General features: G+C 30.6%; 1 protein-coding gene across 1 annotated transcript; it reads left to right on the forward strand.

Annotated features, from left to right (window-relative positions):
• Positions 1-11,768: 11,768 nt before the first annotated feature.
• LOC111028862 lies at positions 11,769-24,316 on the forward strand. Its single transcript, XM_022307633.1, has 4 exons — positions 11,769-11,901; positions 15,615-15,704; positions 22,752-22,910; positions 23,609-24,316. Exons 2-4 carry the CDS (start codon positions 15,663-15,665, stop codon positions 23,792-23,794), a joined length of 387 nt encoding a protein of 128 aa, XP_022163325.1. The 5' UTR covers positions 11,769-11,901; positions 15,615-15,662; the 3' UTR covers positions 23,795-24,316.
• Positions 24,317-24,838: the final 522 nt, after the last annotated feature.

A 24,838-nucleotide genomic window follows, 5' to 3' on the forward strand; every position in this document is an offset into this window, starting at 1 on the left:
TATGATATAGTTCATGTGGTATTTTAACATTTATAACCAGAGCTATTAATTGAATTATTTTTCTTATGAACAAATTTTGTTTTAAATTCAAAATATTGTCATTCTAAATATGAAATTTAATTTTGCATATTTCTGTCAAAAACCATGAATACAAATGACGGGGGATTTTTTTTAAAAACATTTTTAATGTTCTATACTTCTATACCAATATATAATATTTTATATAAAGATTATTTTTCATAAATCTTTTCAAAGATACATTTTTTTATTTGAGAAGCTATTTATATACATTTTTAATATTTTCCTCATATTATTTTTGAAGTCATAAACATAATAATTATGAATTTATTTAATTTAATTATTTCCACTTTGGGACCTGATTATATTTCTTTACTTATGAGTTCCAAAGTGTTTGCATATTTCAAAGCTTTTAGTCCATTAAAATTCAGCCCTGTAATATTATGATACCTATCCATATTTTGTTTAAGTAAACATTTTGGGATGTTATTAACATATTATTAGACATTAGTATTGTCGGCAATGCACCTTAGTTCATTATTATTTATGATAAAATATTAAAATATGACGGAAAGTTATAAACAAATTATATATTAATAACTAGTATTGTTGTTCATCCTAATAGGTACCAATTTAGTATTCATATTTGTGTACAGATGAGTTTGTTAGATATAGGCACTTAAGTCATTAAAATTAATATAACTCATAATATTATCCTCCTACATATAGCATACCTATAATATAGAAGATGTTTTTTTTTTATAAGTTATGTATTTCTATTACTATTATACTAACTATTATTATTTATTAGGTATTAAATAATAAATGTTAATTATTATATACATTTAATTTGTAAAAAAGTTATATCTAGATTTTTATACATTGAGTCATTGAGTGAGTCATTTGCATGGTACACAAATTTAAGTACCTACGATAATCCAACTCAAATGATCTATTATTGTTTATTTATAATATACAAAACTTAATTTTAGCAAGACCTATATGGCATTTACGATATTTATAATATTTTATCTAAGATTATTGATAAAGCCAGTTCATTACATACTTACTTTTCTAAAAGGTACATAGCTACATCCCAATACCAAACCTTAGTTGTGTTAGTAAAGAAAAATACTAATAATACCTCATAATATGTAGCTTGAAAACTTGATTTTTTTTTAAGATTTCTGTGTTTTGCTGTTTTATGAAATAAGTATGATTATCGTGTTAAAACGTTAAGAGTTTCTCACTGTTTCCTGACGTAGATAATTGTATTACAATAGTTTGTCTATAAAATTTATCATTTTGTAAACAAAAATCATATTGTACATTTTATTTTTACGAAATAAAATTACAAACGTGTTCTTATATGTTAATATAACATTGGAGGAAAAAAAGTTGTTACCTATGTCCTAATTAATATTCTCAGGTGGAACATTTATTCAAACTTCGGCAGAATCTTTAGAAATCCTTTTCTCTTTCAGTAAAAATAAAATCAATTATTACTATTTTATTTAATATAATATTATTTTGTTTTTAAATTATAGGTATAATATATTTTAAAGTTTTAAACGATTCGTTTCGTAATGACGGACAGCTATATATTACAGCCCATAAGTGTTTTTCCATTTTTATTTTTTAATTCATTAAAATTCGTTTATTGATGATCGATGTATAATAAACATTTAAATCATACTGAAAAGTCAGAGCTGCATTTTTAATTTACTCGTATCTATAATACATTATTATTCTCATATCAAATTGTTTCGTAGAGTCGAGATGCCTACATCACAATAATATATGTGTGTTCTGATTTGTTATTATTACTGTATATGTCACGATAAAAAGTAATTGATTAACAACATAATATTATTGCGATTGCACTCGGCGATCGGAATTTTCATTAAATGTAAATTGTAAAATGTAATATTATTTATTTTTTATTAATGTGTACACATCAATATATAATATTATAATTTATACAGGGTGATTCTTCAAGCATGATCACATCACCTAATATTGGATTTAGCATTTATTACATCTACTTGGGCCATTTTTACAAATGATTAATGTTTATAGATTACCTAATATAATAATTACTAATATTTTTAAATCACCATAACCCCAAACCCATTATCATGGACCTATAATCCTTAGTATCTAAGTACTCCATGTTAGGTACATAACTCAAAAACCACTCGTTTGAATTTTGATTCTGAAACAACATTTTCAGAAAAATCATCCACTAAATAATTTACAGTAGAAAAGGGAGGTTCCCGTCTGAGGAACAGACATTTGTAGTATCTCCACAAGACATTCCTTATATGTAATACAAAAAATCTTAAACATTTGAAAATACACTCACCATATAAATATTCTTAAAAATTCCTAAAATCAGTTTTTGAGAAACTGCAGTATTGAAAAAAAAATGAGACGAGAATGCTTGGCGAATGATGCTGTATAATAATTTAAAACTATGATATGGTATAGGAATTTAAGACTTCTCGAAATAACAGTTAGGACAATATTATTTATTATAGCTATGGTATTAGATATAGATAGATGGTAGATCCGACAGTGAAATGTAAGGTGTAACGTATAAATGTATAATACTTATTCAATTTTGTGATTTATGAAAATTATACAACACGCTGGCAAATATGTTTTTGAATTTTAATATTTTACGTTTTATTACAATTATAACTATATTTAATGATATCGTTACCTATGTCATACATTTATACATTGTACTGTCAACACTCAGTGGACAAACTAGAGCTAAAATGTTGGGGTCGGTGAGCTGAAGCCCCAACCTGATATTATATGAAAAGTAATCTGTGGTGGCGTTGCTCCCAAACCCCCAATACATAATCACTTAAAAATATTTTTAAAAAAACAAATATTTATTTACTCAAATTTAATTTTTTCACAATAGTAATAATGTCTGTATATTATGCGTACGGTTCATAATAAAATAATTATTCTGGTACCTATATCGTTTATCGTTGTATATTAGTTAAATGTATTGTATGTATATAGGCCGTTATTGTGTTGGTTAAAGGTTTGAATTGTAATAACAGTAATGTTAAGAATTCATTATTATTATTATGATTTATGTTATTTGTATACATTTATAAATACCAATTTTACAGTATTACAATATTACCACGAATTACAACTCTAGTTCAAAATTCAACCCTCTAGAGCAGCGTTTCTTAAACTTTTTTATCCGTGGAACCCTTTTTTATGTGTACTTTCACCGTGGACCCCCAACTTTTTTTAGCTTTTTTTTATTGAGCTCTTAACAATAAATTATCACAGCTCGATAATTAGAACCACTACATTGTTTCAATACTTTCAATGCGTCATTTTATGTAAGGAATATTTGCAATAAAAGTTATAATTATGTGTCAAAATTTAAAATTTTGAACAAAAAACCACAAGTTTCGGGGAACCCTGAAGTGACCTCCGCGGAACCCCGGGGTTCCGCGGAACACAGTTTAAGAAACGCTGCTCTAGAGTAACCGGTTAAAGTCGACATTTCTTAACAAGTAATTTAATAAAATATACATCTTAGAGTCGTTTAAAGATTATAATATATTAAAAATAAAAATATACCTACACCTTTATTATAATATTATAAATGTAAAAACCTCTAGATAACGTCTGTAGATGACCTTCAGATTACTATTGCTCGAGCAATAATTATGTGGTATTTATTTTTGTCAATATTTGTTTTTTACCAAAAATAATCAGTATTGCAAATTTGTTATAATTAGCATAATTTTAGGTTTATATCATATACAGTGATGTCCAAACGAGATGTCGATACTTGATTATAGTATTATATACATTTATAAATAATATTATTTTACCTAATTTTATTTAAAATACGCTTTCTTACGCGATAGGCGAATTGGTTTTTTTAATGGGAAATAATGGCAACGAATAGGAGGCAGGGCCTACTTATATCGCAGTAATTTTTACAAAATGTTTAATTTTGGCATATTATTTTACCTCGAACATGTGTGTGCCCAAACCGCACGACGTGCTTGTCATTCTCGTGTAGATGGGTACCTACGATATATGTTGTATCATTATTATTTGTTCATTCGGAACACAGTTGTTTCTAGCGGTAGCACGACTGCAGCAGCAGAGTCACACGCACATAATAATATAATATTATAGGTACGCACACGCATAAAATATACGTAGGTACAACACCTATGTTACATACAAAGCGTTTGTTTCAACTGTACCTATACTCATAATCATAACAAGGCCGTAACTGAAAAAATATCGTGGGGGGTCCAACATTTGGATAGCTATCTACTGGACACTTTTATCATTTTTACGTTCAAAATACAAAAACTTTTGTTCTACTTTTAAAAATTTCTGGAGGGAGGGTTCAAGACCCCTGAATGTTCGATGCCATGAAATACATTTTTACTTTTTGCTACCATATATTTAAACTTGTTCCGAGTCTTAATACTTTCCTGATTGACAGTTTTTAGGTATTTTTGATTTCATATTCCTAAGTCGAATATTTTGTTGAGAAATTTGATATACTTACCTATGAAAATCGAATTTCGAACAAGTGGGGTTGTTATTTAATTAGTTCAACATAAGTATTGGGTTTAGAGTTTTTATAATTTAGACTTTAGAGTTTAGATTGAAACAAATTATTTGGACGAATTGGACGAGTTGCACGGGTGGAGTATTCCGCAAAGCGTTAGCTTACACTACAGCGCAGTCATGTGTCAAGAATTTTCGTTGCTGATTGAACCCGACGCGTGTATATATATATAGGTTTATGCCTGTATTTCGAACCAAAAAATACAAACGCTCGACATTGTCATTATATAAAATATAAATAGTACGAAAATCTGGAATAGTATTCCATCTGACGTTGGAATGCGTCAGACTGAATGCGACGACGTCATGATGTCTCTCGACTAGAAACGCGTGTCGTATTAATTTATTATAATAATATACGTATTCATCACGATGTATTTATGTTTTTTTTTCGAGGGAGCGTGCGCTCGTATAATATAACGATGACATCACCTCCGTGTCGGTATGACGAGAAACGCGATGGGCGAGTACAACTATACAGTCATCGTCGCTGGTTTAAGATTGGACTGACACTAACCTTTTTTTGATCTGCTGCAGACGACCTGTTTGTAGGTACCCGAAAATTAAAACCGTCGATGATCGGAGAAAAGCTCCTTATGAAACACACGGTTAACCGTGTACCTATAATAATATGTCGTTTGCATCTCTGTCATTTTGTATCCCAATTGAGTGGGTATAAGTACAACCAATGATTTGAACAAACAATTTCTCCAATAAGACTTTAAGAGCTTGTTAGGGTTGGTCATTTGGTAGGTCAGGGGTGTACTGGCATAATTCCCGCTGTGCCGCTGCTACAAAAATGAATAATGTATTCATTACAATATTATCCCTATGTAATAAAATAGGTTGATATGTATGTCGTAGGAATATATCATTATATATATAAATATTTTGTAACTACATATTATATAGCACGTGAGTGCTGAATGTTAAAATATTGTTTACGTATGAATTATTGCTTACGGGTATTACACTATAATATAGAAAAGTCAAAAATAAGTCAATTCGTGTAGTTTTTAAACTTTGTACCTATACGGCTATACTAAATGAATATCGATTAGTAATCGTTTACATTTCACCACGACAATTATTTATTTACGATAACTCCTGCCACCTGCGCACTGTGCAATGACAACCATCCAGCAAACTATAAAGGCTGCACTGTCTATAAAGAACTCCAGCAACGACGTCGCCATCCCGTGAGCTCCAATCATGCCCGTCTACAGCATCCGCAACAGCCTCAACATCCTCCAGTTGACCAGTCCAACTACCAGCCAGCCAATCAAGAAACCTCTCACACCACTAATAAACCTAGTACTCGATCATACGCTAATGTAACAGGTAACGGCACCACTCAAAATAATACTGATAATTCTTCAACCAATGTTGATTTCATGCTTACCAAATTCTTAGATGAACTTAAATCAATAGTTAACCCCTTAATAAACCTTCTGACCACTGTCATCACTAAACTTATTGAATCCAAAAATGATAAATAATTCATACACCTCTAATTCCCTCCTAATCCTACTTTGGAATGCCAATGGACTTAAAAACCACAGAAACGAACTTCTTATCACTCTCCAGGAAAAAAGAATAGATGTAGTACTTATCTCTGAAACTCACTTTACCAATACATCCTATGTTAACTTTCCTGGCTACCATTCATACCGTGCAAATCATCCAGACAACTCTGCCCACGCTGGTGCAGCTATATTTATTAGGGCTTCACTCACATATACTCCATTACCTAACTTCCATACAAATCACATCCAATCGTGTGCAGTTTCCTTATTGCTCAACAATGTACCTATTACCATAGCAGCGGCATACTGCCCTCCTAAACACAAAATCTCACCGGATCAATTTACTGAATTCCTAGCCACCTTAAATAATAATTATATAGTTGGTGGTGACCTTAATGCTAAGCATATTCAGTGGGGCTGCCGTGCCTCTAACCCTAGAGGTAACTCTCTCCTTCAAACTGCCTACCACTCTAACATCTCAATTCTCGCTCCACCTAATTTCACCTATTGGCCCACATCTCGTCATAAAATGCCTGATATTTTAGATATCTTTGTCGCCAAAATTCCAAATAGCCTACACACGCAAACTCAAAACTTGTTAGACCCATGTTCAGACCACTCACCTGTCTTGCTTTCAGTAGATTCCCAACCTCCCGAAAAACTCAATTCATCGATGCTATCCCAATATCGAACAGACTGGGAAAAATTTGGTCACACCTTATCTGAAAAAACTGATCTAAAACTTTGTCTAAAAAAATCCTCCGACATTGATGATGCTGTTAACCTACTCACAAATAACATTCAATCGGCTGTCTGGGAATCAGCAATCCAACCCCCTCCAAGAAAGACTGAATTTAATCTTCCTATACACATCAGGACCCTCATATCACTGAAACGTCGTGCACGAGCAATTTGGCAACATTCCAGATACCCATCCGACAAGCGTCACTACAACGCCCTTGCACTAAAACTTAAACGCCTCCTTGCTAGTCATAAATCTGAAGCTTATGCAAACTACGCATCTTCACTCTCACATAATGATGGTTCACTTTGGAAGGCCTCTAGAAAACTCTTACGTATTCATAATCCACCTCCTACTCTACGTAACGACGATGGTACCTGGGCGGTCTCTGACCAAGATAAATCAAACATATTTATGAAACATTTAGAAAATACCTTCCAACCGCATTATAATATTTTATCACCCAGCAAAATCCAAGAAGTTGAAAGCTTTCTCAACTCTCCACTACAGATGTCCCCTCCTCCTAGAGCCTTCTCCCCTGGTGAAGTTTACTTTAATATTAAAAAGCTCCCAGGAAAAAAATCCCCCGGATTTGATCTAATAACTGCAGAAGTAATCAAAAATTTACCTAAAAAATCTATCTTATTCTTAACACAAATCTACAATGCAATGCTCAGATTATCTTATTTCCCTATTCTCTGGAAATACTCTACTATAATTCTCATATTAAAACCCAAAAAGCCCCCGGACTCCCCGACTTCTTATAGACCAATCAGTCTTCTCCCAATACTTTCAAAGTTATTCGAAAAACTGCTATTAAAACGTATTCTACCCATTGTCGACACTGCAAACATTTTACCTAACTCTCAATTTGGCTTCCGCAATAGCCACTCCACCGTTCATCAAGTGCACAGATTGGTAGACAAAATATCCTATGCCTTGGAAGAAAAACTCTATTGCACTGGTGCGTTTCTAGATGTCTCTCAGGCCTTCGACCGCGTGTGGCATGCTGGTCTTTTATATAAACTTAAGATTCTTCTTCCTAGTCACTACTATTTAATCCTTAAATCCTATTTAGAAGACCGTCACTTCTCAGTGCGAGTAGGTTCCACCTTTTCTGCTCCTACTTTAATCAATGCAGGCGTACCTCAAGGTGCAGTCACAGCTCCCCTCCTATTTAATATATATATATCTGATCAACCCTCTTCCCTCCATACGCTTGTCGGTGACTTTGCCGACGATAAAGCTATCTTAGCCTCTAGTTCTGATCCTCATCTAGCCTCTAGCTATATTCAGGACCACCTTCACCTTCTCCAAGCCTGGTACAAGGAATGGGGAGTTAAAATGAATGAATCTAAATCAATCCATTGTACTTTTACGCTTCGTCAAGGAGTGTGCCCGACCCTCCTCCTTAACAACCAACCCCTCCCCACTGCCCAATGTGTACGCTACCTTGGAGTCAACATTGACCGTCGACTTACCTGGTCAGCTCACATTAAAAATAAAACTCGAACGTTGAACGATCGTTTTCGTCTTCTCCGGCCACTCCTAACTTCTAAAAATATCAAACTACCTACTAAATTACTGCTGTATAAACTACTACTCAGGCCCATTTGGTCCTACGGTTTACAACTTTGGGGCTCAGCCAAAGTATCAAATACAAACCGTATACAAAGGTTTCAATCCAAAGTCCTTCGCGTCATCTCCAAAGCTCCCTTCTATGTTTCAAATGATACCCTTCATTCTGACTTCAATTTACCAACCGTCACTGAACTAGCCAAGCTCCACTATAAACGATTCAACAACAAGCTAACACATCATTCCAATCCCCTTATTGTCCAACTATCATCTGCAACTATTCCAGGAAATCCCCACAAAAGATTAAAAAGGCAATGGTGTCGTGACCTACTTTTATAATTTAAAAAAAAAAAAAAAAAAAAAAAAAAAATGTATCAATACAACTTATGATCTTTTGTTACTTATAACTATTATGTAGTATGTATATGTATTCACTGCACTATCACTATTATTAATATTAATATTATGCTAGAACTAATACCTTAAATTTAAATTAATATTCATGCTGAAGTACCTCCGATGGGAGGTCTCTTCATTCAGTCTCTTCTGTCTATTTTTTTGTTTATGTTATTATCAATTAAGCTTATTGTTCAATATTGTAACAGATAGCGTAATAAATAAAATTTTGTTAAAAAAAAAAAAAAAACGATAAAAGTGAAGATAACTTTTATTAGCAGTGTCGTAAAAATGACAAATTTCAAATAATATGTTGTTACATCTGTACATATTATGTACCTTACATCGATTATAAAACCTGGTTTATATAATAGATGGACATGGTAGTTATAACTGAGAAACTGAAAAATTCTAATTTCACCTTCGTTCAGTGACGTAATTTGGAGGCAGGAAGAGGCAATGTGGGCATTTGCCACTGTCTAATTTTAAAAGCAGTCCTGTTGTTTTCATTTAACCATTTTTATATTTTATTAGCGCAAACACATGCCTATTTTTATTATGTTTTGGGAAAATATTATGTTATGTACTGAGAAATTATTGTCATGCAATGATAAATTGGTAATTAATAGCTGGAATTTATTTATATTTAGACTCACGAAGGACGTGCATGAAAGCTAGTATGTACGTATGTGTGCATGTGTGTGTTTTATAGGAAAAGGAACATAATAAAATGTGCTTGTGAGCGATTTTTTTAAGTTCACTATTTGGGTTGTTCAAAACTTTTACCCCCCTCTATTAAAAACTGAAATGACGCCAACGCTTCGTTTTCAGGGGGTACGTATTATATCGATCTATATAAGCAAAACAAAAAATTGCAATAAGGTAAAGTAGGTAACAAAAATAATATATCTACTTAAATAACTACTAAATTAAGTAATATCCAATTTATGCTAGATACTTTCTAGCATAAATACATACCTATAATGTTAATACTAACTAATAATGATCTCGGTCTCCACAGTCCTCTCTTCAACCTTAGGGCTTTGGGCTTTGGCTGCGGCCTAAAGCTTTTCGAATCGGCCCACCAAGGTAACTAATGTTTTGACACTAAAAAGAAAATGTTAATAATACAAGATACATATAATAAAATAAAAGGTGCTTAATTGGCTGTTGTTTTCGACAACTAATAATAGCGAAAAACTGTTGATCACATCCGATGAGTGAGAACGTTCTCGTATGTTCGGCGTCAAGATGTAACGACCAAGCACGACACATAATATGAGTAGGTTGTAAGTACATAACATTGAATTAGATTTTAAGATTAAAAATATCCATACTTAGTATGAAATGTATAATATATATAAATATATAACATTATATTATATACGATGTAGATGTATTCGTATTATTGTAATTGTAATGGTTTAAATTATAATTACAATAAATACAATAATAATATATTATATAGACTCTCTATAGTTTAACCTATCAGAATATTTGACTTTATCTGGGTTACTATAGGTATATTATGTATTATTATTTATTACCTACACATATTATGCACAATATACACCATTTTACCTTCAATAATGAGAATTATATACACTGTGATATTTTTTTAGGCAACACATAGTAAGTCAATCGATTCACGCAGGATCAAAACATTTTTGTATGAGTAAATTAGTAAATAGTTGTTAATAAAATAAAAAATAACTAATTTAACAATTTTGTTGAATGTTAGCAGAGCTCCAGAGCGTATTATTCGTATTATTATAACAAAACTGATATTCTGAACTACGGACATCAAGACGTCTTCAAGACAAATATTATAATTAATAGTTGTTGCGGAGTTTAGAGTTAGCCCTCTGCTACTCACTTTGGTGTAATGAAGGGGGCGGTGGTACAAATATACATTTCGTTTCAAAGCCTCAAACATTTCGCGCAACTACTGAGCCACTGTCTACATTCTAGCATACTAGTATAATTCATTATGTCTATGGGGTTCCTGTACGATTATATTGTATATTATACCGATTGACGATTATTCCCTATAGTCTGTCTAGTAGTATTCGAACTTACGAATGTCACACATAAGTCAGGTTCTCGGCTATGACGTCTGTCGTTGATCGCAGCCAAAAGTTGAGCACGATCCAACTCTGAAAGTGTCACGGTAAATCATTGTAAAGGCAGGCGTCCACTATCGGCGTGTGCCGTGTACACGACGGATGTTCAGCTATGTCCAACAATTAGGTAACGTGGTTAATCGAGTGGTAACCTGATCTAACCAACCAATCACAGCAAAGGACTTGAGCGAAAGTGTATTGTGGAAACCCTCCTTTAAAGTGAACGATACCATGATAACCACGGTCAATCAGAATATGCGCTAAAAGCCAAACGACGCGACAGGAGGTTAGTGTAAACCCGGCTTCGTCGAGTAAATAGGTTCGTATAATTATAATCAGTATATATTTAAGTATTTTTGAATCGATACATTTTTTATGGCATTTTTTAACGGTACCATTCCAACAATATTACATTTCAGCCCTGGGCATTCAAGCGCCCCGAGCACTCCCTTCGGGACTCAGGGGTCAGGGACCCGAGTTACGATGCTCTGTGTCCCGGCAATATTCACGTAACCGCATGCCAATGACAATAACCTTGTAAAAACTGCAGGTATACACATGGGTCACCTAATGGAGTGCCCGATTATCGTGAATTATATTTGAACATAAATCAGTTTTGGTCATTTCGGTCGTGTTTTACGGTGGACTTTAAAATACCTACGGCGCTCGCGGCTTTTCATTACTCCCACCAAGGACGCCGTCTTCAAACGTGGTCGTCCGTACAAACGGCAACGCGCCGCGCACGCACACTCATCGACAACAACAACAAAAACAGTCAACAATAACGCAACCACACTATACCATAGTAACATAATATAAGCTCCGACGACCGTCGCCGCTTCGACACTTTGCCGCAGACCTTCTCGCCGTCAACGCCGTTTCGGTAAGTCGATTTGTTTTTTTCCCACGAAATACGATATTAACATATTATTTTGGTAATCGTTACAACATCACGTCAGGTCGGGTTGGGTAAAATTCGTTTAGCGTTCGTCTTCGAGAATTAAATCGCACAAGATCGCTCCAATTCGCCATGTTTTATCTGCCGAATTTCGGTTTGAAAATACATTGTTTGGGTTGTTGTAAACGTGAAAATAATAATTATTGAAAACCGACTGTATATTATATTATGTCCCACCGTTAGTGCTACTGTTCGGAATATAATAACATGTCATCGTGTGCATTTAGATAGTCACATATTGTGGGATAACACTATAATGTGCTAAAAATTGTATAGTCCTTCGGGTTAGCCGTGTGGCCTTGTGGGTCTTGGCCCTTGGGGGTATAAATTAAATTTTTCACTTGTATTTGTAACACGGTACACCATCATAATATTATATAGGTGCCCATAGTGAGTATTTGGTTGTATTTTTAGAACTACACGCTGGTTATTAGCTGGTCACATTTTAAGTCGTATTATTTATTTTTATTTTTACTATATAAACCTATAAACTCCATTTTAAATAGTGTGCCAGAGCTTTTTTTTTAAAAAAACTTGAGTGATACAAATAAAATAAATTATAGACATAGTAAAAATATACATTTCATTATTCCCGCTACCTCTAATGACTAATATATTAATATCTATTTTTTTATTATGTTCGTGGAATTATTTAGAAAAGTAACCAGCTTTTAATATTCTCATGATATATTATTATATACATATATTTCAACATGTAACTCGACTTTTGTGGTATTAATAAATTGTATTAATATTTTGGAGAGCCTGTGTAAAACCTCACTAAATTAGATGATTTATCATGTAGGTACTAAATACTGATAATCATTTCAGTATTACGATCATTAAAATGTAGTACGAGCTTCGAATAGGTTAACGTAATCTAGTTATGTTATTAGTTACTAAGTAATTCCCATCAATATAGTATATCATGTAAGTTGTAGGTAAGCAAAATTAATTAAACGTACCTTCTTATCTAGTATACCCTATTATTGAATATTAAACTGTTATAGAATAAAATAATGTGATTACTGATTTCGGATGGGATAAAATAGGCACTAAATAATTGTAGTAATTCATTTAGTTTTTTGTATTCTTATACTATTTATATTCAATGCAGAAGTTAATAAGCTTCACATTGTTTCACTTGGAACGTTGATTGCAATTTGCAACCAGGACTATAATATTATTGTGTTTGCTTATTTATACATGTGTACCTGTACCTATAATCTATATATACGTCTATTTTACACACATGTACGAATTGTACGATGTACTCTTGCCTTATATACTGCACCTTTGTATTTTGTAATTTCCGAATATTATTTTACTCTATAATACCAAAGTCGTTTTTAAACCGTGCCTTTTTTTTATTAGTTATTTAATATTAAACAATATTTCGTTGAAAATAAAATTGGTATATTAATTATGCCATTAATCCATTAAAATTAAAATGTATACAAATATGTAGGAATGAATTTAATATTTACTTTAAATAAAAAATATTTTTACTGCCGTTTTGAAATTATGTTATTACATATACGAGTATACGACTATCATTTCGCCGAAGGCTGTTTTAAGAAATGTATAGATTGTGTATAGATAACTTTATAAAGTTTGCATACATCAAAATAAAATTAAGTATGGCGAAGTAAATGATATTGTCAAACGAATCCAAACCTACTGCGGCAATAGGATTTTTGTGATTTAAACTATGCGAACCCATGACCCTTTAGAAACCGGTTTATTTGTTTACAAAATAAAAAATATGTTTATCGATATCAGATATTAATTAACGACTTCAATAATTTTTTTCATGGTTATTGCGACAGGCTAAGGGATATTTTATAATAATAATAAAATAATATTTATCCACAGGTACCTATGTGAAAAAATTTATTTATTGATTTTCCATCTCATATATTTTTTATTTCAACTCAAATGAATTTTAATTGTAACTCTTCTTATACATTCTTTATTTATAATATGGTTTGTATTTTATCAGTCTAATAATAAACATACACATCATAAGCGTTAATGTAGGTTCATAAACAAGTACTATACATTTACAAGTGCAAAGTTAAATTTAAAATACTTATAAAGCTCCGCATTTCTCAAAACATTAATCATCATTCATTTCTAACGTTTATAGTTCACTTCAACTTTCAAAATTAAAATCCAATCCACGTACAAAAATAACTTGAACACCAAATATTTTTTTCTATCATCTTAAATGTTGAAGTGTTTTTAAAAATATTATTTTAATGGATATCTAAATTCGTTCTTAAAACCATTATTAATATTAACATTTATTGGGCTGAAATTTAGAATTGGGATATGAATGAGTAATAAAACATTCTGAATTATATATGCACTTTTTAAACAATGACTATTAATTCTATAATTTTCTCTTATGTCTTTTTATTATAAAATCTATTTTGTACTTAGTAATAACTTAAATCTTTAGTAGGTTATATTATATTATATTATATTATTTTTATTTTCGTTTCAAAATAAAATGTTACACTAAAGGTATTATTTTTTATTACATACTAAAAAAGGATGTTGTGCAATAATTATAGAAGATTTCATGCCTACACAAAAATGCGTCCGAGCTAAGATGCTGCATTTCAGTTGACCTACATATTATTCTATAATATAATATAATATAATTATACTATAATACTAACTAAATTCCTAAATTTTGCTACATATAAATAAATATATTACACAGTTTTTTATTTAATGATTTCCATGCTATAATTAAATACGTACTTAATAGACTAATTATATACTTCTTAGTTTAAATTTTAAAAATAAACTGATCGTTAAAGGTTTTTATCATTATACTATTATTATGTAAATACGAAGAATAATTTAACGTGGATATACATTGTTATATTGTTTTATCTAACATCGTTCAGGAAATTAGGTACATAAAACAAATAGCGTTTTCTCAGACTAACGTATTTTTTAATATTATCGACAAAATTGTTTAATAATAATATTCATGTCTTTTTTCCTATTATGTACCTACTTACCAGTTATATATGCAATTTTTCTCGTAGTTGACTATTTAATATAACCTCTAAAACGATGACATAATGCCCGTGAAAAACAGTCGTTGGGTTGTAAAAATAATAACAAATCGGTGGGTACCTACATGGTAAATATGATCTATCACAGTATATAGGCGTATAGCCTCAGGATGGAAGCAACCGCACCTGGTTGTCCTTCACACAGGATGACCCAAATGCCGAACCAAAGTATAATTATCCATTTCCTTTCTTTGATGCCAATAGCAAGTTCATGAGATATTAATCGTAATTTCGAATCATCAAAACAAAAATGTCCTCCTCCGATTGAACAAAATATAATACTTGGGGCTCTAGGCATTTCAAAAATTAATTTACGATTTTCTTCATCATTATTATTAATAATATTAATTTTATCAACAATGATCTAATCTGTGCTGCACGAAGGTCACGGCTACCACTCCCATATTTGAGCACATCACTGCCAAAGCGCCTACACTGAGTGGCCTTATTACTTTGAAATCTACCAAAATATGTTATTATATTTTTAATTTAATTATCTAATATACATATTAATTATTTTGTCAACCTTTGTTTTGTTTGCAGTTGCCTAGAATAAAAATAAAATAAAAACCAAGACTCCAAATCATCAAAATGGCAATCACGAAAATTACTATGATTAAATTTTTGGAGCTCGTGAGTATAAAACATGCACATGTTCATAAATTATATTTTGACGAATTTCACTGTATACCTACTACTTATATAGGTTGTAATATAATAAGCAGCAGCTTTTTAAACATATATATATCGTAAATATGATTTAGTATTATTTTTTGTTAAATAATTGATTTTTATTATATGCCCGCTGCGTTTTTAACACCGTGTGAATAGCATGCACGCGTTCCATTAATATTGTCTATTAGGTGCTGTTATTACATTTTTTTTATGGCCACAAAGGTATTATTTAGTGCCGGTGGCACGGTGATGATATATAATGTATACTGACTGCACTAGTAAGTGTGATCAATGGTCGAAAATTGTATTATTTGTTCGAAGAAAGTAGGTACTTTTTAAACCTGTCAACTTGCAAGTATCTATATATATTGTATACCTATATATGATTATAATATTGAATATAACTGAAACGCGTTTGGGTCGATGGTAATTTTTTTATAGCGAAATTATGGTTTCTTTTATAATGTTTTGTAAACACGTAGCTACGATACCTAGTATAATATACCTATTCGGAAACGTTTTAACCTGTTCAAATCCGTCGACCCCGCGTTGGTACTTTCTAAATTCTAAGTTCTAAATAGCGAGTCGTCCTTCTAGAGTCCTTTTAGAGATATCATAAACCGTCACCTACGAATATTGTGTTCTTATAAACATTGTATTAACACGAAATGAACAAGAGAGTAAAAACTATTTTGTTCAGCCAATCGTAGCCAGTATAAAATAGTAGGTATTGTATTAAGTAATAACTATGCATGATATAAGTGACGTTAATTGGTAGATATTATGTATTATTGAAATTACACCGCTGCTTGTAGAAGACATGCGTGTTGTAATAGTAGGTAGCTTAATGGAAATTGCGTGGTATGCTATAATTATGATTTTATTGTACATTTTTAGACTTATGTATATTATAGAGTGTTAGTATTTAATTATTCTATGTAGATATGAATAATACATTACATATACCTATATATTATGCTCTGAAACGTGCATATAATCTTTCAATTACTTATTTTATACTTAGGTACATATTATTATTATTATCTTGTCGCCACAATAAGCCTAGTTTTTATATACGCAGCATCATATGACTAATATTGAAATGTATTGTGAATTATTGTACTTCGAAGGTGTGATACGTGTATAAAATGTGTCACACAGACTGTTACATAAAAAGTTAAGCCAATTGACTGATAGTATACCAAAATATTAGTATTAAAGCAATATTATTTCGTAGAGTCCCAAGGCATTCAAGTCTGCACTAAATGTCCATAATGACTGTCCAATCATGACTAAATAATTCATCTTAACTGACTTTTCACATAATAAATTACTATCAAACGTAAAACTTTTTCATTTTTAAAAAGTCTAAAGCCAAGTATTTAAAATGTCAACACAATGAATACTACGCTTAGGTATCTTACAAATTAAATATTTTTGAGATTTTTAAAACTGGAGGGGCCTAAATAGGTTAGGTACCTACTAGGCGAACGAGATTATAAGTCCTGTTATCATGGCCCTCGAAATAATACTTACCCTTACACGATGTTTCATTAGCATTTTATTGTTATGTACGTATACCTACTTTTACTTACCACTTGGATGAGTAACTTTCCTGATTCATTGGAAATATTTCTCAAATTTTTCTAAAATATTTTATCACAAATCATCACATTTGTTATAACCCTATTATAAGTACATCATAATATATATGTATATATATATATATATATTATTACCTTTTACACAGAGAATTGAGGTTCATTTTTATACGATTTTGCAGTACACATATAACATAATATATTATGTTGACGAATTGACCCCATAATTGTCTGATATTCTTAGCTGGTGTAGTTCATATTTTTTTTATGCTGTTTAATTTCTCCTAGCATTCTGTGCCAGTTTAGTGTCCTCGTTTAAACGATATTACTGCAGAATATTATTATACAAACTCAAGTTTGTTCACTGCCACTTTTTAAAAATTGCATTTTTTAAATTTGTCGATTTCGATTTATTTATATCTTGTTATATTTTTTAATTTTGAACAAATATTATGAATAGTCGAACAATATGTTGTGTTTAAACGTGGAATTTATGACTATTAATTTTTGCAAAATTAACTGTATGATTTACTTATCAATATATCTTAGGACAAAGAGTTTTTAACGTCACAGTGTTGACGCTGGTCCAAGCCAGCCGTTATATTTAATACAATATTATAGCATTCTCCCGCCACATTCCGAGACCCATTTGGAACAGAATATTATTATGCGGTTTTTATATTTTTGTTTTGAAACGGAGAGGTGGTAATGTCGAATGTGAATAAAAAAATAAAAAACAGACTTAACGTACATGGACTTTGTTGTGGTGGACGGTGGTGGAGGAAAGCACGAACGCATCGAAGCATAACAAAAAGGAAATTAATATATGAGCGATATGACTATAATATTTTACCTAATAGTCAGAAAAATCTCGCATTTGGCTTATACACGCCGACGTTACATAACACATTTAAATATAACATATTATAATATACCGACACAACTATACTCTATAGTAACAATAATAATCATATTGATAATAATACAAGGAAAGTTGAAAAAATATTTATACGGTTAGGACGTTGGGTGGGTTTACAGGATTGGGAAAAATGTATATTATGTTCATTCTGGACCAAGTAGCCATAATAATAATGAAGTAACAATTACCATGTTAGTGTCAGTGATATAGCTACAGCTTGCTATATAGTAACTATAGTGAATGGTTAGCCAGTTTACGAGTAAAACGCTGACATATCAAAGTATGTGCGTCCCTTTAAGCAGCTGCGTCTCTGCAAGATCTGCTCCAGTGTACCTATTTTACTTAGTTTGGAAAGGGGTCTGGTCTTCAAAATCTGATGAACTGAACATTTTGATTGAAATTGGAGAACATGGTTAATGAAGGAGGTTCCTTTTTATATATCAGCAGTCCGCAAAATATGGAGCTGCAGTTTCGAATATGGGAATGACCTCTCACAAAAAATGATCATTCGTTAGAGGAGCTTCTCACAGGAGGCGTGCGATTGAACGGGGTTGGGGTTAGACTTAATTATTTACTTTATTATTATTGATTGGTGGGTCTTATATAGGAAGTCGAATCGACGAGTATACAAAATATTTATTTAACACCAGTTATTAAAGAAATTATCAAGCAGTTTGGTAGTTGCCTACTGGAATGCTACGTGTTTTGTTCAGCCCTATCCGGTCAGTCCGTTATCATACTATAGAGTGACAACTTTTGTTAGAAAAATATTGCTTAAACTTGAATGTTCGTTTTATTTATTCGTATTATATTGTAATTATTAGTATAAATTAGCATTAAACGGTGAAAACGTAAAATTGCTAAAGATTAATACTTAATATACAATATTATATAGGTACCTATATAATTTATAGCTTTGTGTTTAGCCATTATGCATAATTATTATAATAACTAAATTAATAATTATTATTTTCAATAAAAGTTTCTAATGTCGAAATTGAGATTTTAAATATGATGATATTATCTCGTGACTAATGTTTTTAATAAATGTGAAGCTACACCCACGTGTATGAATGTTTTAGTAATAGATAAATGTAACTATAGTGGTCACACATTTGTGACCCATGTTTTTGGCTTTAGATCGGCATTAATTTGGAGAACGTTATCACTATAATATTATTATTCAGTCGTTAGCCTGTAATACATATTGATCCAAATTTCGAATTCAGTGTGTGAATAATTTACGTACACTTGGAATTGCCTGAGAGTCAATAATAGTTGAACCATATAATATAATGTTAGTAATTTAGTATTATAATATGGTGTTTTGAAATAATATACCGGTTATTTAAATATTTGCAAAACTATTTTTCATTTGTATGTAGCAACAAAATATGTTGTTATGAATTTATGATACGCGTTCTCGACGCACAACTCAAATATACGGAGTGATTCATCAAGAATGCTCATACCTAAGGCCCAACTTTATCCTTTAATTATGATTTTTTTTGCAATTTAAAGAATTTCCCGAGTCGATGCAAACTCTTTTTTTAAATGAGAACCACCTTATTTTACCTTAAAATGTTAAGCAGGAGATTTTTCTTTGAGAACGTTGGCAAATATAAATTTAAATTAGGGACGAGTAGCTGTTTTCCGGAGTTTAAACTTAATCTACTAACGGTTATTCTCAATCCTGAATAATTAGTTTTTTTATTCTATTTATTGGTCCTTATAGGAATTTTTGTAGGTATTTATTACATTAATTCAGTAGCTTACAATATTCTAAAATGGACTTATAGTAGTTTAGTCTACAATTGTATGTATTTTATTAACAAATTTAACTAATTGTCTTTGTACATAAATAGCTTTATGGTGCGACCCAGCAATATTCATGTAATTAGACCCCCCACATTACAGTATAGACTGTGGGTGGTTTTTTTTGACATTTTAATGTATTCCAAATTAGTCGAAAAACGCCTACGGAAAGTCCTTGCTGACCAATGATAGCCTCAATGATAATAAAAATTTCAAAAAAATAAACTGTCGAAAGAATTCCGTGTGTTGAATTGCAGGGTATAAATACAATTGAAATTCGGACCACGTCTTACATAGGCTATTATTACGCCTAAAGACTTAAAAAACGTGGGTAAATGCACTATAATATTATTTGTAATATGTATGTGTATATTTTCTCCGAGGAATCGTTTCATTATATTCAAGGGCACTTTGCAATGATTCATCCTAAGAATGTAAATATGAGATTACCTACCTAATACAGTAATGCCTAATACATATATTAGTAAATAATAATGACTAATGCTTGTAAATTATCGTGTGCCGGACTGTGCCCTGTCTGATATGATATTGTGTTTATGTGAACCAGTGTAATAATAATAATCGTTTCGATTACGACACTCGTAAATTAAATGCAAAATAGGTTTACATGAATCAATTTTCAAACACACATAGCAGCAATGACCCTGAATCGTTTCGGAACATTGTTTTTTTAAATATGTTATGTACTTATGTACCGCTGGAAGTATGATAATTATTATTATTATCGCCGTCGCCGCTGCCGCTGCCGACACAATATTGTACGTGTATATTTATTTTTTTTTTTTTTGTGAAAGCTGCGTGGTATAAATTGAATTGCGGATGGATCCTTGACACTATTCTATTTATTTTCTCGGTTTATTCTACTCGCATTTAAGACATTTTGTCGTTAACACGAATACTTATTTTGTCGTGCCTGCACCGGATCACTATCGAAAAGCCTATGTATGGGAATAGAAAGACATCGCCATTGCTTCAGTTAATGCACTGAATTATTATATTATAGTGTACTTTCGACGACTATTTTGGAATCGTTTCCCAATGAAAATAATTTCTCTACACATTTCCACTTTAGTATGGAGCGTATCAGGGGGACACTTAGATCAATTATTATCAATTATCATTAATACATTTTATATTTTACAAACCGTCATCTCCATACTCTTGTGCAGTAATACAAAAAATAAACAATAACAATTTAAATTTTTTTGTTCAACATCTTTGTGTTTTCAAAACAATTTCAAACCATTATAATAAATTTGCATTTTTTTATAATATACATAAAAATAAATTTAATACGTTAAGTATTATTTATGGATACCAATATAAAAATTTTAACACCCATTCTTCCTCACTGCAGCAGTGTTTTAAATCATATTTATAAGTCATATTACGGATAAATGAATGTTAGAAATAAATCGTTTTCCCTTTATGTTTTGTTATAACTATTTTTTTAAATGTGTTCAAATAAAAAAAATGTGTGTTCAATTTAAACAATAACTTGTAGGTATACCTATCATAATATATCATATTATATATACCTACATATTTAATGTTTTCGTATATAATAGGTGACTGCATAATATATAGGTATATTGTTCATCAGGTTTTGTAGTTGCATTATTTTTTCGAGGTATTTGCAACATAATAATTTATCTGACATAGACTATGAAAATGTGTTTGTATATTGTAAATGCATAAATCTATATAGATTTATGGACTCATGTCTCGTTTGTTACCTACAGGGTGAATTTTTTTGTTTATTTAATGATTGCCATTGGTTACAGTCTTACAGATTATATTTGTATTATAACTATTATAGTAGAAATATGGCATAAAAGCAATGATATTTAAAAAAAAAAATATTATCTTAAAATCAAATATTTTAATATTTATGAATACAATCACAAAGATACGATCACACTTTTGGTTCGTTTTCTTAATTCTGGACATAGTTTTGAAGTAAAAATTAATACAATTAATTTGGATGAATATCAATCTTACAGATATTGAATTTCAATCATTAATTGAATTAGTTTTTTATGTTTACATAATACTATATTCAAAATTAAAAAGTGAAAATCGTAAAATTAATCCATAGTAACTGAAAAAAAAACTAAAAAAAATCGAACATTTTACATGTCTATAAATAGCTCAAAAAGTTTCATAATATTTTGAAAATTATATCATTTATACATTTCTAATATAAATTATAAACACATGGTTAGGTTTCTCCCAATTCTTCCTTGAAATTATTTACTTTTGACTCCCCAAAGAACCAACTATAGATTCACTTTCCTACAAAAAAAAGATAAAAATAATTATTGAATTATTAAAGTTAAAAATCAAAGCATTTTTACTGTTTCGAAAGGCTATGATATACAAATTGTATACTTTATATAGAATTCCTTCATCACTCCGCTCATGTTAATTCGTTTCAAGATTGCTGTTAAAGTGTTAGAATCATCCGCTGAATAAACTAATATTAATCAAATTTTCAGTGTTTTTGGACATGACCGGCGCTTTAAAAATTAATTATTTTATGCCCATCATGGCCTTTTAATTTATAATTTTTAGCTTATAATTTAGATTTAGAAGAATAATTGCAAACATTGCATGACAAATAATAATAATCGTATCGTATTTTTACAGGCTCTAACCATTATCATTTTCGTCTTGCATTACAACAGTTTCCCAGGTGGTGATACCACATCGATCATGATCACTACCGGAACTTACGTCGGTTATGTGATTATTCTGGCTGGAATTTTCATTGGACTTTTTACGGGAACACCAATAAGCTCTCGACTGGTAAGTCTAATTAAATAATTTAAAATTTTTTCATACATTAGCGAGAAAAAAACCCATGGTTACTGGTTAGATACTTATAGTGGCAGTATTGGTCGTTACTTGTAGGTATAACCAGTTGTAGTATAAAAGGATAGTTAAAAAGTTGCATACAGAATTAAACCTACTTACCTAAAAAAGTATAATTAATTCGATCTATATAACCCGTTATTCTTTGTTTTGTTATTATTTTGGCATCTGTTATTTCATTATTTGGTAGGTACATTACATAATCTGTTTGTTTTATATGCTCTACAAATTTATACATATTATTTCTTTTTACATAAAACAAATCGCCCGAGTTTCTCTGGTATATTAAATTTCGAAAATACCGACTCAATTTACATGCATTTTCGGTATGTTGTAAATAATTTCTCAAAGAAAAACATAGACTATAATATGGGTACAGTGGGTACACGACCATTGATTTTATAATAATGTACTATATTATTATAAAATCAATGGTACGGCCGAATTTTTGGTAAAACAATGAGCGTTGGAATAGGAGTAGACCCGTGTCGCCATCTGACTTGTTTTTACCACGACTTAGAAGTACATTTTATCCCGAAGAAAGCCGTGTCAGATAAAAGCTGCTACTACCTATTACTACCTATAATATTATACAATAATAATGTTTATTAACGATGATGATTATGTTTTAGGACATGTTCTTCGTGTTGATTGGCGCTGCTCTCTTCATTGCATCCGGAGTTATGTCGTACAACTATTACAATGGTTTTACATTGAAATCGTCCTATGTCAACACTGGTTTAACCAAGGCTTGGCTGTCCATCCTCAACGGAATTGTGTTCGTCGTCGATGCTGCGTTCACATACCGTGGCGAATAAGTTATATTTTTAAGGAAATATAATATTATTGTTAAGCTAAATTTTAAATAATTAATATTTATTTTGTTCAACAAATGTTATAGCTGGTAAATCAACTGTTTCTTTTTATATAGAAATACAAATGTAATTATGTTGCTTCTTATTGCGTTTAAACTAAAAATGTATAGGTAATTTATTTTTCTATGTACTACAATAAATAATTAATTTTTTATCTATATAATATTTAATTCAACTCATAATTTGTTTACTTGTTGTGACTCATTTAAATTTGCTTTAATTATTTCTCAGAGTAAAAATTATGATATAGGCACCTTATCAGTTACTTCATTATATTAAAATTGAGTGTGTTAGTTTATACTTTAAAATAATACAATTCAATGGTTTCATAACAACAAACAACAGTAAATAATTAAAAATGTGATTTAGCAGTCACTTATTATTATTTATTATGTCTGTATAATGTGTTTCGGCAGGAATGTTAATCTTTTTATTTTTAAGATTAAGTAAAGTATTTACTATTAAGTTATTTATCACATTTTATTTATTATAATTTTCTGAAGTATATTTTTTATTTTTTTTATTTTTATCATGCAATTTCTATTGTTACTTAGATTTACATTCATTTTTTAATAACATCAACATTTTAATCCGTAAAATGTACAAAATGTGGAATTAAAATATATTTCGATCTGTAAAATGTTTTGATTTTAGTATTAATTTCATTCACTTTATCATACATTATAATTTATTTTATACTATGTTGCCACTGACATTTTTAGTATAATTAATGTATAATATAAAAGTTATACTTGTGCGTGCATTGATTGAGTGTTTGTAAATACTAAGTTACATATCTTAATGTCAAAGTTACTCAATAGGTAGTATCAACTAAGTTAAAAATCATACCACAATTTAAAAAAAATAAAAATAATTGAACTACAAATTTTATTAATTAAGCAGTTTAATTACATTAAACAGATAATATGCATTTCTCACGGTTCACATAATTGTTTGTTTTTTCTTTAACTATGTACCTATTGATAT

Source organism: Myzus persicae, unplaced genomic scaffold, assembly GCF_001856785.1.
Source record: "Myzus persicae strain clone G006 unplaced genomic scaffold, MPER_G0061.0, whole genome shotgun sequence".
NCBI lineage: Eukaryota > Metazoa > Arthropoda > Insecta > Hemiptera > Aphididae > Myzus > Myzus persicae.